Source organism: Orussus abietinus, unplaced genomic scaffold (assembly GCF_000612105.2).
Source record: "Orussus abietinus isolate OABI.00-Male unplaced genomic scaffold, Oabi_2.0 scaffold73, whole genome shotgun sequence".
NCBI lineage: Eukaryota > Metazoa > Arthropoda > Insecta > Hymenoptera > Orussidae > Orussus > Orussus abietinus.
Window position 1 is genome coordinate 403,570 of NW_019394248.1, and position 15,705 is coordinate 419,274.

Consider the following 15,705-nt stretch of genomic DNA (forward strand, 5'->3'; position numbering starts at 1 on the left):
GGCCGGGCAAAGTGGCCCGAAAACCGGAAGCCGCCATATATCTCGCCTCTTCCCTCGGGAGCTCCAGGATGCCCATTCAATCCTTATCACCCTTATCTATCCCCGCCGCGGGCAGATCGCGAGATCCTGGATCCGACGACGCGCCTTCTTCCCTATTCCTGGACATGAAGTGTCCATTTCCCGGGAATTGGAGGGAAGGGGAGGTTCCTGGATGAAGAAGTTCAGAAAATTACCCCCAGGGCTAGCCGGACTCCTGATCTACGGTTAATCTACGTCTTATCTATGGGTTATTCACGTATTATCTACGTCTTCTGTACATCTATCGTCCACGTCTTATCCACTTCTGATATAATTCCCCGCCCCATCTCATATATGAGCCTTCGTGATACCTCGCCTTTATGTTTACGATAATCGTTATGCACCCCCCTTGAGGGGGTGTAGATACGATTCGCCTTCAGCGATTTTCCGAATGCACTTCCAGATACTACCACTCGTCCCTCGGCGAGTCATTCCGACTTGTGAATGGTTATTGCTAATGACTCGGCTGCGCAATCGGGAATTGCCCTGCTAATGTTTATGTCACCTCGCACTCGAGAACTCGGAGATACGACAATTGTACTTAGTGGTTCTCCATTATTAATTATCGCAACTCCTTCAATGTTCATTTTCGATTATGCTTCGCGTCGCTTTAATTTGCTTTTTTTAATTTGTCTAGTTATTTTTTAAATTGTTTTTGAAAAACGAAATGTCATGGGTGTCGGGACCTTCCTTGTGGACTCCGTATTCACGTGGCAATGTTTGTACCGACTCGGTACCTTTGGGGGAAAGAAAAAATAGTGTCGCGAACGATTGACCCCTCGGATGCCACTTTCATGTCCCCTTAATGAGACTTTACTGCAGGGGGCTAGAGTTTGCTGCAAACCAGGGAGTCAAAGAACTTAAGCGAGGTCTGCGTGCGCGCACGCGAGGGGTCATTAAAAAATCCCCTACCGAGGGTTCGCCTGTAGGAACTCTTAATTATGCGCGGCGAAAAACTTGGATGGGGTCGAGAAACTAAAATGCCCCTTATCGATCACCGCAAGATAGACCGATAAGCACTGCGCATTGAAGCTACGTATAAATCGGGCCGACACATCGCTCCTACAACGCCGGATAAAAAATAATTATATGAAAAATATAATTATCTCCGAGTGAAGCGTCTCATGATAAGGTCATACGTGGAAATTTGCATATTATTTCGTTTTATGCGCTGTCTTAAATTTCATTGACTGTTACGAATTTTTTTTCTTCCCTTCTTCCGCCATGACTTGATATACATTTTCGTCACGTCAAAGGGGAATGGCTTATCAGAGGGCTCTCTTGCAAGAACGTCCATTCGAGAGAGAGAGAGAGAGAAGTGTCCCTGGGTTGGTTAATTAAATTACAGGACCCTCTAAAGAGAGAAGCTGGAGAGATACGAGCTAAGATGGCCATTAAACGACCGGTCACGTAAACGGGGGATGTAACCCTTTCCTCCCTTATCACCCATTCCCGGGAATTGATATCAGACTCGAATCGACATAATCACGGCCACAGTCGTGACATTTTCAAGTCCCCATTTTCGAAATTGAATCCGATATCCTATCGAAGCTCCTTCCAATTTCCTGTACGGAGACAAGAAAAAAAAAAAAGAATCCATCGAACCGAAGAAATATTTGAGATTTCGATAAGCGAGAAATAAATGAAGAGAATTTATGGAAATGGAAATTATTGAAGGACCGAGTTAGGGAGGTCGGAGATGATTGTCATTTGACATTTTTAGGAAGGTATTTGCGTTTGGCGCCTAAACAAAGCCGGCAAATATTTTTCCAAAAATCGGAACTCCACTGTTTCGACGTCCTCGGAAGAGATGCATCGTCTCTTTGAAGTATTTTCCGATGTTTACCCATTTTTCGAGGCAATAGCTTCGAAACTGCCGACATAACAATCAGCGAAAAGCTCGCGGGCTTGGAACGACGTATACGTACCGATGTGGAGTACACGGTCATGCGCGGTACATGCAATGTCCATTTCCGGGTTTCCACCGGGTCGTCAAAACCGAGGAAAATTGCAATGTCGGGCTCTTCACGGTTCACTTACATCTACTTGTCCCGGAAATGGTGTTCACTTACCTGAAACAGAGAAAAAGAAATAAATTCCAGGTAAATATCGTATTGAACGGCGGTATTGTCATTGAAATTTAAATAATTCGAGAAAATCACGTTGGTAATAAAAAGAAAAAATTCGGGAATGGATGTTACTCCGAAGAAAAAAAGGAAAAAGAAGGAAATTAAGCTTCTTCGGTATAGTAATCTCGAGGAGGAATTTCCGCCGCAATTTCGGATCTTGTCGTGTCGCGGAATCATTATCCGAGCGCAATAACGACGAAGGTGGAATAAAAAGGGAGTCGAGGGCGGCGTAAGGAAGAAAAAAGGGAGAAGGTAGAGAGAAAAAAAAAAAGGAAACCACGAAGAGTTTCCGGCATCATAAAGCTCGTGTACAAGGGCCTCCACCCCTTGGCCCTGGTTTCTCTTAATCGCGTTGTTCCGCCGTTTTCCTCCAATCTTCCGGTCCCCCAAAGCGGAAGTATCCCGATGTTGACAAGCTACATCCCTCCAGGAACGATCAAATTTCCCGCGAGAGGAACTAACTTCCAGGGAAAATCCACCCTGTTATTATATTCGATACTTTCTGCGCTTCCGGTGATGAATGGAGGACTTATCCCGAGATCCCAATTGTCAAAAAAGACAATGGCTCCTGTGGCAATGAATGGCACTGCTCGGGAAAATGTGCTTTCACTTTTTTAACAATTGAGACAAGTGCATGATATCCTCTTGATTCATTTTTCATCGACACTTTCAAAACAAAAATTTTTTTTCTTGCAATATTGGATTTTTGGTGCTCTTTTCTTGGATGGAGGGACTCCTTAAACTTTTTCGGCATGAGGTTCGAGGTGTCCTGGAGCCTCCAACGATTTATTTCCCCTTTTTTCGCCGTCTTTTCAACCCTTTTGAAGGATCGGCCCTTTCGACCCGAGACTCAAAGACTCGTCCTATCCATCTTCCGATATCGACGCGAAAGGGGGTTAATTTTGTCAGCTGGAAGCGGCAAAAGTTACCGTGGTATTAGTCTCCAAGGGACGAAGAAAAATCACCCCCATAGGGGAAAATATGGTCCCTGAATGGCGCGGCCGAAAATTGGAAAAAAAAAACGGGCCGAAAAACGTGGAAACGAGAAAAATTCGCTGCGGTTGGCACGTTTCATTTCCCTTTCATTATACCCTGCGAATTTTCGCGCCCGTCCCCTCAGTTTCCGATAAAAGACTTTCCCGTTTCCACGGCAATTTTTACAAATTTTTCTTTTTCCTTTTCCCTAATTTTCCACCAACTCGTCAACGTCCCCTTGACCGCCGCTTACGTAACGCTGCGCACAATGCGGCGAAATTTTCGGCCACGTTCCAAAATGTGTTTCGACCGGATGTCGGGTTCTGTCGTTTCGAAAATGGGGAGGGAGAAGGAGGGATGGGGAATTTTCACCCCCAAGGGGGAGATTCGTTTCGTCTTCAGGTTGGGACGTGGACTTAAAAACGTGCCACCCTTCTCGGTCGAGTCGAGTCTTCATGGTCAAGGACGAACCTTCGTCAAGATCGGTCTCGAATTTCTTGCCTTTTGCTTTTCCACGGCATTCGTCGCGTCTTTTCTCTTGGCTCCGTTCCTGAATCTTGGGACGAGTCCGTTTTCTCGCCTGGTTCCCATTACACATGATTTATCGAGATCGACCGACACCAAATCAAATTCGGTTCATGGCCAGGCAGGACTTTAAGCCGAAATTTTGCGCGGCCATTTTTATTCCCCTAGTTCGGAGAGAAAAGCTCTATAAATATTTTCACTTTTCGATATTTATGTACGGCACTTTTGTAATATCTCATCTGCAAATTTGGATTATTCTAAGGGACTTTTTTAATTCATTTCCACCCTTCTTCGATTTTCTCTTGAACCGCGCAAATGGCCGCGGTCGCAGGATATGTCGAAGACTTCTTGCAGGAAAATTGTTCGCGGCTTGGGAGGGATTACTCGTCCTTGTAATGATAAGTCGATTCCTGGAGGTTTTCAAAACTTGCCCACCCCCTTTTCCGACATATTTCCCCTTTCGCGAGGGAGGAAGTAAAGATGGGTAATGGCGTACGAGGAGCGATCGTTAAAATCGAGCGAACCCATTCTGATGGGTAACGAGTGGAGAAAGAAAAAGGGGGAAATAAATACGCGGGGGTGGAAAATGAAAATAAAAATCCAACGAGCTCCGTTTTATGTCTCTCTGTCTCTCTGTCTGGTCTGGGTCGGATATATATCCCCCGTTAAGGCGTTATGAAAGGGTCATTCCATATACACCAAGGTGATATGAAAGGCCCTGAAAAATGCGATATACCCATAATATGAAATTATTTCAAACTTCCCAATTGAATTTATTCTGTCCGGTCGAAACTCGGATTTTCGTGATAACCGTTATCACCGGGTCGTTAGATTGCCCTATATAAAATATGGCGATCGGAGTCAAAGTCTTAAGCCTGTCTCAAAGTCGTTCCCTTTACACCGATCGACGACAATCAAAAGTGACGTTCCATTGCCGAGCTTTTTATGATAATCGGGCCATTTCCTCGGTTATCACCAGAGAGCCATGGAGCCATCTCGCGTGGCCATAAAAATTTTCTTTACACCCCTCGGAACGTATTTCCGCGTTTTAAGGGCGCGACGTACCCGAAGAAGGTTTAAGGGTGTCGCGGACCCTGTCAGATATTTTTCCCAGATATGTCAAATTTCCTCCGTGATAAGGTTCGCAGAGGGTTATTAACGGCCCTCTGGTTTCATCGGCTCTCTGATTTTGCCATATCGATTGGCTTTAGGCTCGGCGGTGCATTAAGCTCTCCCTTTCCATGTCGGGCTTCGATAATTTATTCACGGCCGTCCCAAAACGCCGCTAATAAACATCGACGAGAGCGATCACGATGGCACGCTCTGGTTCGCGAATCGTAAAGGCCACCGCCCAGGGAGACGGTGATAACGGCAAGGAATCGCCCCTCGTTATCAATCACGACATTGACAACATTTTTAGCGATGGACTGGATTTCTTTCTCCCCTGAAAATTTCTCGGAAGTTCCTTCGAAAGCTCGAAAGCTCCAGATACTCCGAGAACAATTGGACTTTCTCGGGATTTTCCTCTTCGACTCGACTGTGATTTGCATTTTCCGAGGGCCGGATCAAACGGCTCGGGAAAAGTCCCCAGATTTTCCCCAGACAGCTTTTCATTTCCCAGCACGTCTCGCATCCGTCCAAGGGTGAAGTCTCTCTCTCTCTCTCGGGGAATCTATTACAAGCTCGGTTGCACCGAGACCGAGAAGAAGGCCACCCTCTTGCATACTTCGAGATTTTATTCCATGAGACTGTCCGTCTCTTCGGCCATTGAGAGAGAGGCGAGAGCGTCTTTATTAAAATTTCTCCCCATTGTCTTCCACTCATACGTGCATAGATATTTATGTCCGGCACGCGAGGTGGAAGTGAATTAAGGGGAAGTGACCCCCCTCGAATCGGTCGATTCGAATAGAACCAATTTTTTAAGGCGATATGAAAGGGCCACTCTATATAAATCTCGAAATGTCAAAAAATCCATTCAACTTTTCCTGGGGGAAAATTCCTAAGTCGTTTTTCAAGGAAATAGGAAAAGGAAGGAAGCTCGAGTAATCGCCTAGGGGTAGGTCAGGTCCCTGACAAGTCGTTATCACTTATGGAACATCCCTCGGCCACCGACGGCGACTTATTTACCGACGAATCCCTTTAAGCTCCGTCGACATGGAAGCTCTCTGGGGAAACTGGGAGGAAAGTGGCGCCAACTAGGGTGCAAGCTTCGAAAGCTCTCCTGTCCTATCGATCGCTGCTAGGGGTGGCTTTCTCTACCCCCTGTGTTACCTACATCGACGTCCACCTCGAAAAGCTCGGCTGTCAATATCCGTCCATATTCTTTTTTTTTTTTTCACCGGGATGTCACTCTCGGAAGCTTTCCCATTCCTGCCAGAAAACCACGAATTGATTGACTTAGTCGACAGAATGTAATAACTTTTATATAAAAAAAATTTTTTTTTTAATTCGTATATTTAAACATTTTTGTATCAAGAAGAAATGAAATTTCATGGGTGTCGCGATGTTTCTTATGGTCTCCATTTTCACGGTGTGAGGTTTCAAGCGATTCGGTAGATCCAGTTAGGAGGAAAGTGTCACGAACGATTAACCCCCCATGTGTCACTTTCCTACCCCCTTAATTGGACTTTTTCGAACGCGGATGCCGAGAAATTCGACATTTCGGTCTCCGATGTTGACGTCCACGGCTACGTCCTTAATGTTGCCGTAGTAGTGTTCGAGTTTCGATAACATTGAGTAATTGAGTAATTGAATTCGCGTGTACATCGGCAGGGTAAACGGAGCCGTGTTCACCCCGAAGTACGTCCCTCTAAATATAGGGCATGCTCTCCTCGTCATGTCGACCTGAGATTAATCCCCGAAAGTGCTAATCAATGGACAAGCCACGTGGGCTTAGCTCGTTGCAGTTGACAAAAAGAGATGTGAAAAGAAATGGCCGATGCATCGCGACTATTCAGGTTCCCTTCGAGTCCTCGCGTAACTCCAACATTTCCTGATGAACCTTCTTTACTGGACCAAAGACGAGAACAGGGCTGATTACGATTGCGATTTTTAAAAATAAAAACCTTCATGTAAAAGGTTAGGTTAAATGAATATTATTTAAAAACTGTTGATTTGTTTGAATTTATTAAGGCATAAAATTAGTTAGTGGAGAATCGCGTGATTGGCACGATTTCAAGGGAAGATCTTTCCTCGCCAAGGTCTGAAGGGGATGAAAAATGGTCCATTATTCCCTCTTGATGCAGGGGGGGTTTCACCCCCTAAATCGACGAGGGGTGGTCCACCGATCGTTTCGGACACGAACGGAAAGAATTTACGAATCAGCCCGACATTTAGTCGAGATTCCTTTTCGAGCAAATGTGGAGTCTGAGGGAAAGTACAAAATCCATCGTGAAAAATCGCACGAATGGTACGACTCGGAGGAAAAATGTTTCCCGGGAGGAATTTCAATACCCTGAAGTATGGTCCCATAACTCTAAATCGATGCATCCCTAAATCGACAAAAGGAGGTGCAGCGATCGACTCGACGAAGAGCACTTCGCTTTGACTGATGGAAAAAGATTTAAGGCAATACGAAAGGGCCATTCTGTGTATATAAAGCGTCAAAATGTTTGTAAAACCTTTCCCCGACCTGGGTGCACCGAATAATCCGAAGCATTATCACATGATAATGGAGGTAATGAAATTTCATTTTCCGTGAGAATTTTCTTCTTTTCGCTCTTGTCCGAGAGAAGTACTTTTTTTTTGGCTTGGTGTATAAAAGCTGGATGTCCCGCAAAGATTCATAATGGACTTGGAAGTGGCTCGTAGAGGCGAAAAGAAAAGTCCCGGGGAAAATGTCAGAAAATCGACGTCAGTTTCCCGATAAAAGAGGGAGACGACACGGAGAGAACGTAGAGGCGATTCGTTAAACATCCCTCGGTGAAGTAAAATTCCGACATACCTCGCGTCTCCGCGGGGGAACTTCCGACGAGGAAAAAGTTGGTCCATCCTTTTCCTCGTCGCGACATTCGCCGGAAAAGTTCGGGGAATTCGAGCTTCGAGGTAGGTTTTCCGATACGAAACAAGGTACGAAACTGCGGAAAGTAAAAACAAGGGGAAAAGAGGGAATTCCCGCGGCGACGTCGAGCCGGGGAAAATGGCGAAGCAGTGCAAGTACATCAGAATGTGAAAATATTAATAAAAATATTTCTGAGTGCGCCGGATAATTTGCATCATTATCCCTTGATCGTGGAGGTCCTAATGAAGGTTTCGAAACTCACGAAAAATTGAGATTTCGCCCCCGACATAACAGTTTATTTTATTCTATCACGTTCGTAAACATTTTATAATGTTCATTTGGAAATTCATGGGTGTCGAGACCTTCATTAGGGCCTTAATATCGACGTGATAAGGTTGTTAACGATTCGGCAGATTAAGTTCGGAGAAAAGTGGAATTCCACTTTCGTGCCGCCTTAAAACGCTCCGAGACAGAGAAAACGGCGTTTCATGAACTCCTCGGCCTACCGAGTTCTCTCGAAAGGCAGAAATAACGATCGGGTCAAGTGTCCTCGAATTTTCAGGCCGGAAAGAAGCGGCCCATCGGGGAGGGCGGAGGGAAAACAGCTGAATCGCGGAAAAAGGGAAATATAGAAGGGGCTCCGAAAAAAAGAAAAAGAAACGCGATTTTCCACGGACGGGAAAGCTGGCTGCGACTTAATTCTCGCATTCGAATGGCAGTATCGATGAAGTTACCCGAAGTAAGTAGGTGAAGTGCCACTTCTCGAGGCCCTGAATAAGTGCAGATAAATAGAGAAAGAAGGGGAAAAATAGAAGCTAGAGAGAGAGGGGAGAAATACAGGAGGTAGAAAGAAATCGAACAAAAGGGAGAGAGAGAGAAAGGAATTAAAGTGGGAAGGAGAGGGTTGAAGTTTGAAATTATTCGGTGCACCCAGCTTGGAGAAATGTTTAAATATTTTTACGTTTTGGTATGTAGGGTGTATGTATTTATGACAGTTTTATAACACCTTAATGGTCGCGTCGTCGGGTTCAATGAGTAACGAGACACGCTGGTGTCTTCTTTAATGACGAACAAGAAACGACGAAAGAGAATCGGGAGGCGGCTCGTTACTCTTTACCCTCGGTACAAGTTCTACATACGTCGAGGAATAAATCGATTTTCAATGCACCCGAGGTTGCGGTTTGCACGAGTCAAGTGAATATTGCACAGTAATTATCCTGCAAGCATGCAAGATCATTCGGGTGACTGATCTCGCCTGTACATCTCGGTACTCGATTCTTGGATTTATTCCACAATTACCGTGAAAAACATTTCCCTTGGATCGAAGAAGTATTTTAAGTCAAAGAATAATTATCTGTATAATTTTAATATCATTTTCTGCGACCCAGGTGCATCTTTCTTGACACCGTAATGCATGTACAGAGGGTGAAGGGGTTAACTTTAATGTAAATTCCTGAGATAAATTCCACACGACGGAGTCTTTAATTCCAACCGAAGGGGTTAGAGGGAAAGTTCGACGGGTACGCAAGTTCGGAAATTTGGAAAATTTCCCAGCCGAGACTCCATCGAAAATCCGTCGACCCGAATTCCCCGAAAAATCCGGAAAATCGTGACAATCCGCCGAATTGCATCGGATCGATTTTCTCGCCCAAACAGCCGAAAACAATCAAACAATACGAGGTTTGTTTTCGACGCATTCGCCGTCCAATTTGTAGCTATTTATCCGCGCCGCATAGAAATTACCTTCCCTTTGGAAAATGTATTCCCTCGTTGCTCTTGTTTTCCGAAAACAAAACTCGTTTCCCTCTCGGCCAATTAACAATCGACCCACTAATTGCGAAATGTGTAACGAGAGACGACCATTTAAAAGTGACTGCCCTCCGTTTACGCCGAAAAGACAAACATTTTGTACATTTGACAAAATTCCTGCTCGCGACTGACAAAAAGGTGCAAATGTCGACTTATAAAATCCACCTTGGTCCAGAACGGGAAAGCTAAAACTAGCAATCGAAATTTCCCCGCCCTGAGGAGTCAGGAAGAGAGTTAAGAAAACTCTTTGCCGAAAGGGAAAAGAAAAGTCCGTGGAAAGTCAAACTGGGAAGCTCCGCTCGCTCGGCGATTTTCTTTTCCCACTTTTTTCCTTTTCCCACTTTTTTCTTCAATGAGGAAATTAAGGTGCACTCCTCGGCCAGGGACTGCAAGTTGCTTAGAGGGATATTAATAAGCTGCAATTGCTTTGGCTAATCAAGGCGTTATCAAAGGGTCACTCTTTATATCAAAGCTGGCATATTTAATTCTCAATTATCTCGAGGCCGCTTTTCCCTCACTTTTCGTTTGATTCCGGGAAATTCCTGTTTAAAACGATAAGAGACGCTATGAATCATCCCTTTATCTGGCACGTTCCCCAGGGGGGTGAGGTAATGACTTAAAGTATCAGTTCCAAAGCGGGGACGTGCCGTCGCGAGAAATCCGCGATTTCGAGAAATTCTCCCAAGAGAGAGAAGTATGCATTTCATCGCGAATGCATCCTCGAGATAAGCTTCGGATCCCTGATATCACCTACTTCACTGAAAACATTGAAAACCTAAAAAATCTCCATATGCCACCTCAAGGCAAAATTTCGATATCGCGGCGAACTTATCAAAGCGTTAAAAAAAAAAAACAAGTCTTCCTCGATAATAGGAATTAATGATGGAGTTAAGCGCATTTCTAGAATTTCCCAATTTTCCTTCCTCGACAATGGCTCGGTCGATTTTGCGGGGAAAAAAAAACGAAAAATCGGAACAAATGGAAATTTTGACGTCATTCCTGTTATCCGATACGTCCGATAGGAGTGCGCACCCCTCGACACACACATCTATCGGATGATCGATAAAAAGCAACCCTTGCTCATCGTTTCGATGGATGCATTCGCGAGAGAGTCTGAATTTTCATGAAAGAGAAATAAAAATGCTGTACCCCCCCTTTCTAGTCTCCGCTGACAAAGAGAATTGAGAAAAAAGAAATATGATATCTGCAGGAAGTGGGAAAAATCGAAATTACTTTCTAGTTAGAAATGACAAATTACGTGGTTTTTCACGAGAATTCCCGTTCGTCGAAAATGTCGCTATAATAGTTGCAAAGGTAAAAACGAAACTTTATCAGTTCTGTCCTATGTTAAAACTGGAAATGTCTCTTCTTTTCGAGTGACAAACGAGCCCGACTCGTCAAGTACGCTTTGGAGTAGAGGAGAGAGAGAGAGAGAAATAGAGGTATGAAAAACAGAAATATCGGCGGATGATAAATCGTCGTTTTTCCGACTTTCGCGGGAGATTCGCCCCCGGAGGGTTGCAACCCCTTCGGGGTTTCCATCGGCGATTTTTTTATTCCATCCCCCTTCCAGCCGTCCTTTATGTTCGAATCCACTTCTGCGGACTCGGCGAGAATGAGAGGATCCACGGGAGAAAATTCGGAAAAAGAGTTGGAAAAATCCGAGCGGAGTCCCGAAAAAATCCGGCGGAAAAAAAAAATCGGGAGAATAGGGACAAGGAAAAGAGGCGAAAGAAAAGTCCCGGGGAAATTGCCGATCGGCGGACCCTTCGTTTCCCTTCTCTCTCTCTGTCTCTCTCTGTCTCATCCGTCATCGAAACCGTGACCGCGACAAGGAAATTCGATTCCATCTCGCGAAGTGCCGCCCAATCGGCGGAATGGCCGCGATGCGAAATGCCGCTTCGATTCTTCCGGGATATCCGGAATATTAAGAAAAAAGGGAAAAAAAAGGAAGGGTCGTTTTCACGCTCTGAATTAAGGCGAAGTGAGACCCTCCTCGAATCGGTCGATTCTCACCCAGACACTGTTTTTTAAAGCGATGCGAAAAGGCGACGAGAAATTTAATCGAGATTAAATGAAATTCATTTTTTTGGGAGGAACGGCATTTTCGATACTTTAAGGCTGTCGTAAAATCTGTGCGTCCCGTCCTCCTGGATTTCCATTGGTTATCGAAACCGTGACGACACGAAAATTCGATTCCATTTCATGAGATACCGCCCATTATCAGGTGAATAGGACAGACCGGAATGACTCCTAACTCGAGCGGAAACACCGCTCGACACGGCTCGTGATAATCACAAATAATGTAAGGACAAAAAGCATCCTTACCCAAGAAATTCCAATTTTCTTCACTCGGCTTAGAATTATCTCGACTGAATTTCCCGGCGGAAAATTTTCCTGCGAATGTGCGATTTTCCGGGAAACATTAAGAAGTAGAAACGCAATCCGTTCGCGCTAGATTTATACGCCAGACAAATATAATCCAATAACAGGCCTGGACGAAGCCGACCAGCCAGCTAAGAAGCTTACGTTTGTGCCGAGAGTGCTTCCACCTCGGTACCTCCTTCCACCTTCTCTTCCGCCATCCTCCCCACCTTTTCCACGGTTAAAGAGAAGAAATGTCCGATTAATAGATGCCGAGAGAAACCTCGCGGTACCATTAAAGCTCGGTCTCAAAACTCAAGGAATTTCATCAGTGAAAAAATAAATCTATTGTTCGGTACTTCTGCGAGATGAATAAAGAAATTCACATTGGAGAAATGAAATTTCGCGAGTGTAAAGACCTTCCTTTAGGACCTACGCGATCACCTGCCAAAGTTTCGAATGATCAGGTGAACGCAGTTAGGAGGAAAGTTTTACTACTACGTTTTGACGTCTGGTAAATCTAGAATGGTACTTTGGTAAAGCCTTAAGCTTCCACTTCGGCCGCGAGTCGGATTATCGTGGTGGAGGGAAGAGCAAAAATGGCGGAGCCAGATAAGTCCTGGCCCCCGACAAAAAGGAGACCTCGGATTTCGCCTCGTCAGCGAACTGCCAAAAGGCCTGTCAAACTGTCAAAAGTCGCGCCAGTGGCCAAAGGACGAGCCTCGATAAATATTGGAGACCCGGGGCCCTTTGTGTCGCGGGAAATTCGGAACTTTGCTCGACTTCCGGCACGTCATGAAGAGAGATTTCAAGGGGAGGAAGAATATCGAGAGAGGGAGAGGCGACGGAAAGATAAAAATCCAAATAGTGAAAATAATTGAGGGGAAAGAGGTGGACAGCGCGATTTGAACAATGAGAAACGATGGGGATGGTCGCATCCCTTGAAAAAAAAAAAAAGTGGGGCACAAACTCGGGGATAAACGGCCATTTGCCGCGGCAAATAGCGAGACTTATTAAAGGGAAAAGGAAGAAGAAAAAGTCGACTCCCCTTGTGTCAATTGTACCTGGCGAAGGTAACTCGGTGCTCTAATTAGTCGCGGGACGACCTCGCGAATTCTCACAAGAGATTCGAGACAATTTCGGATCTCGACCGTTCGTTCGGCTAATTAAGGTGGGATGAAAGGATCATTCTATAAATGTACATATATCAAACCGCGGAAATATAAATCTTTCCTCAAGATTGAGTATATCGAATCGTTGAAGACTTGAATCTAGAGACCATGAAAAAGGTCCTAACACCCATGAATTTCCAATTATTGTAAAAACATGAATGAAATTTTAAAAATTACAAAATTTCATGGGTGTCGGGAGTTTTCTTACAGCCTCCGTAATCACTTTGTAAAGTTTGAAAGGATTCGGTGTACTCGGTTCGGAAAAAAAAATAAAAAGAAGTTTGACTAACGAGACCTCTTTGACGCCACTTTCATCCCGCCTTAACAAGCCTTATTAGGATTTATTCATGCTCCTAGTTAATGTTTCGCAAATCCGAAATTAATGTAGGAAAATGCCGCGTTGCGGATTAAATGAGCGGTATAAGTTCTCCTTTCTGGGCGGAATTATTGAAGGTGCATCCCTCGGGTCTTAATTTAATGGCGCGGCATAAAAGAGTTTCCATTCACATCCTCCGACTCGGTTTTCCTCCCTTCCTCTCCCCGGCCCGTTTGAGCATCTCCGTTTTCATCTCACCCCTTTCCAAGCCCACTTCCGGTTTGTTTCCATGGACTAGTTGAATGCTCCCGGGGTCCACTTTGGCGTTCTAATTTTTTATTGCCACTTGACCGCGTCTCTTTGAAAAAACGTCAACTTCGCTCGTCTTTTTAACGAGTCTTTCCAACATGGCGGCACGGCTTCCGCCGACTTCCCTCGTGGTTAAATACACCATCCGTGATATCCAGAAAATTCCCACGCTTTTACCCCGAGGAAGGAAGGATTAATGGAATCGCAGAAATATTTTCTTAATATATACAATTCCGAAAAAACCTGGTGACCAATTTATTCCAGTATTATTCTAAAATCAATACACACATACAATTCGAAATGATTACCCGTGTAATAAATTTCGTTTGAGTGTTGCAAATGTCATTATACCGCGTCTAAATAAAACTTGCCCTAAAAATGTAGCAAAACTGGAATACCTCGTTTTAGCAGAGTAGAAATGCGGCAATGCGATGCATAGGACATTTCAGAGCGTGAAAAAAAAAAAAGAGAAACACGTAATTGGAGGCTTTTAGTGCCTTAGAGGACTTTTCATAATATAACTGGATGACAGTCGAACTGCTAAAAGCTCGATCGAGGGTGCTTTTACCGAAATTCACCCCTAATTAAACGTGATTATCTCGAGATCGAAGTACGATGGATGTGCTCTGTTTATCATGACCCGTCGTATCAATCGGTCTATTTAGTCAATCTATGACCAATTATTGCTAAACCTTTTCTACGGGGAAAGCGGGAGAAATAGTTTCCCTCTTTCTCTCACTTAGTGGATACGGCTGGAAAGGCGATTTTTTAAATCAACCTTAGGCGACTCGCGAGCGTTTCCCGGCCCCGGGAAACGAGGGAAATAATTTAGCTCCACGTCGTCGCGGGATGGGGAAATATTTCCCTCGACTTTCCTCCGGGTTTCCTCCGGGTTTCCTTCGGGATTCCTTAGCGCGAATCGCCTCAAAGAGCCCGGGAGAAACGCCACGTCCGAGGAAACGAGCCAACCCGATGTGGCTCTGTTTCTTATCCTCGAGATGCTCGTTATCGGCATCGTTTTATCATTTCCCCAGCCATGATACAAATTCATGCAACATTTACGCGTTTAACGGCGCGTTTATTCAGACATGCAAATTGGAGCATGGAGCGCCCTTAATTATGCTCGTAAATTCTGTACAACTTAAGGTGATACGAAAGGGTCACTCTATATACATGGAAAAGTGAAAATATTTATTAAACTTTTCTGGGGGGAAAATTAATTCGAAACTTGAACGCCTGATTGTGGAGGTCTTGAAAATATCGTAATTTCGGGTCATGTCAAACACGTGGAAAGTCATTTCGGACTTCTTCGGAGCGTAAAGTAAGGAGTACTCGAACCGAGTATGTACTTCGTGTACACACGTTTGAGAACGCGAGACTCGACTTGGAGAACCGCGAAAAGTTTGGCGTTGGAAGGCTTTCAAAGTTCGAAAGTCACCCAGACGGCTGATAAATTCGCCTCCAAGATGGACGAGGGATTTCTAATCCTTTACCTCGAGCATGTCGATCCTTGTCCATATCTCCTCTCTCGATCGAGATCGAAGGATCCCCCGATGGGCGGCCAGGATCACTGCATTTCCGAAAAGCTCCGACTTCGAGTGGATTTTCTCTGCCTGGTCGAAGTTCGGCTGCCGTAGATCTACTCAATACCTTTTTTATTTATTTATAAGGGCATTAAAGAAAATTCCCGCGGAGATCTCCCGACTTCATTTAATCGAATCCCACATGATATAAAATAAAATAAAAAAAAATATTCGCGAGGTAGATAAGAGATAACGATAAAAGGAAGTTCCTTCGATGACTTCGAGCTCGAAGGATCATCCCTCGACTTTTGCCGGAGGCCAGCTTCAGAAATCTGAATATCGCATTAAAAAAATAAAAATGAAATGTCCCATGAAATATCCCACGGGAAGGAAAAAAAATCGAATCCGATTCGTTGGAAGTGAGGGAAAGGGAAAATCAGCGGCAAGTTCGAATCCACTTTTCCGGAGGTCGGAGGTCCTGAATGCTAGGATGAAAAAATCTGTC

At 44.6% G+C, this 15,705-nt stretch overlaps 1 protein-coding gene across 2 annotated transcripts in view; it reads right to left on the reverse strand.

Moving 5' to 3' along the window:
• The window catches only part of LOC105694827 (calcium/calmodulin-dependent 3',5'-cyclic nucleotide phosphodiesterase 1), a 73,771-nt gene extending 58,491 nt beyond the window's left edge, over nt 1-15,280 (reverse strand). The window contains exon 1 of one of the 2 annotated variants that reach the window (XM_012415870.1): nt 15,171-15,280. In XM_012415870.1, coding sequence (XP_012271293.1) covers nt 15,171-15,195 — 25 coding nt within the window. In that variant the 5' untranslated portion in view covers nt 15,196-15,280. The remainder of the gene's footprint in view (nt 1-15,170) is intronic. The other variant, XM_012415879.1, reaches the window with a different exon arrangement.
• Between the last annotated feature and the right edge of the window lie 425 nt (nt 15,281-15,705).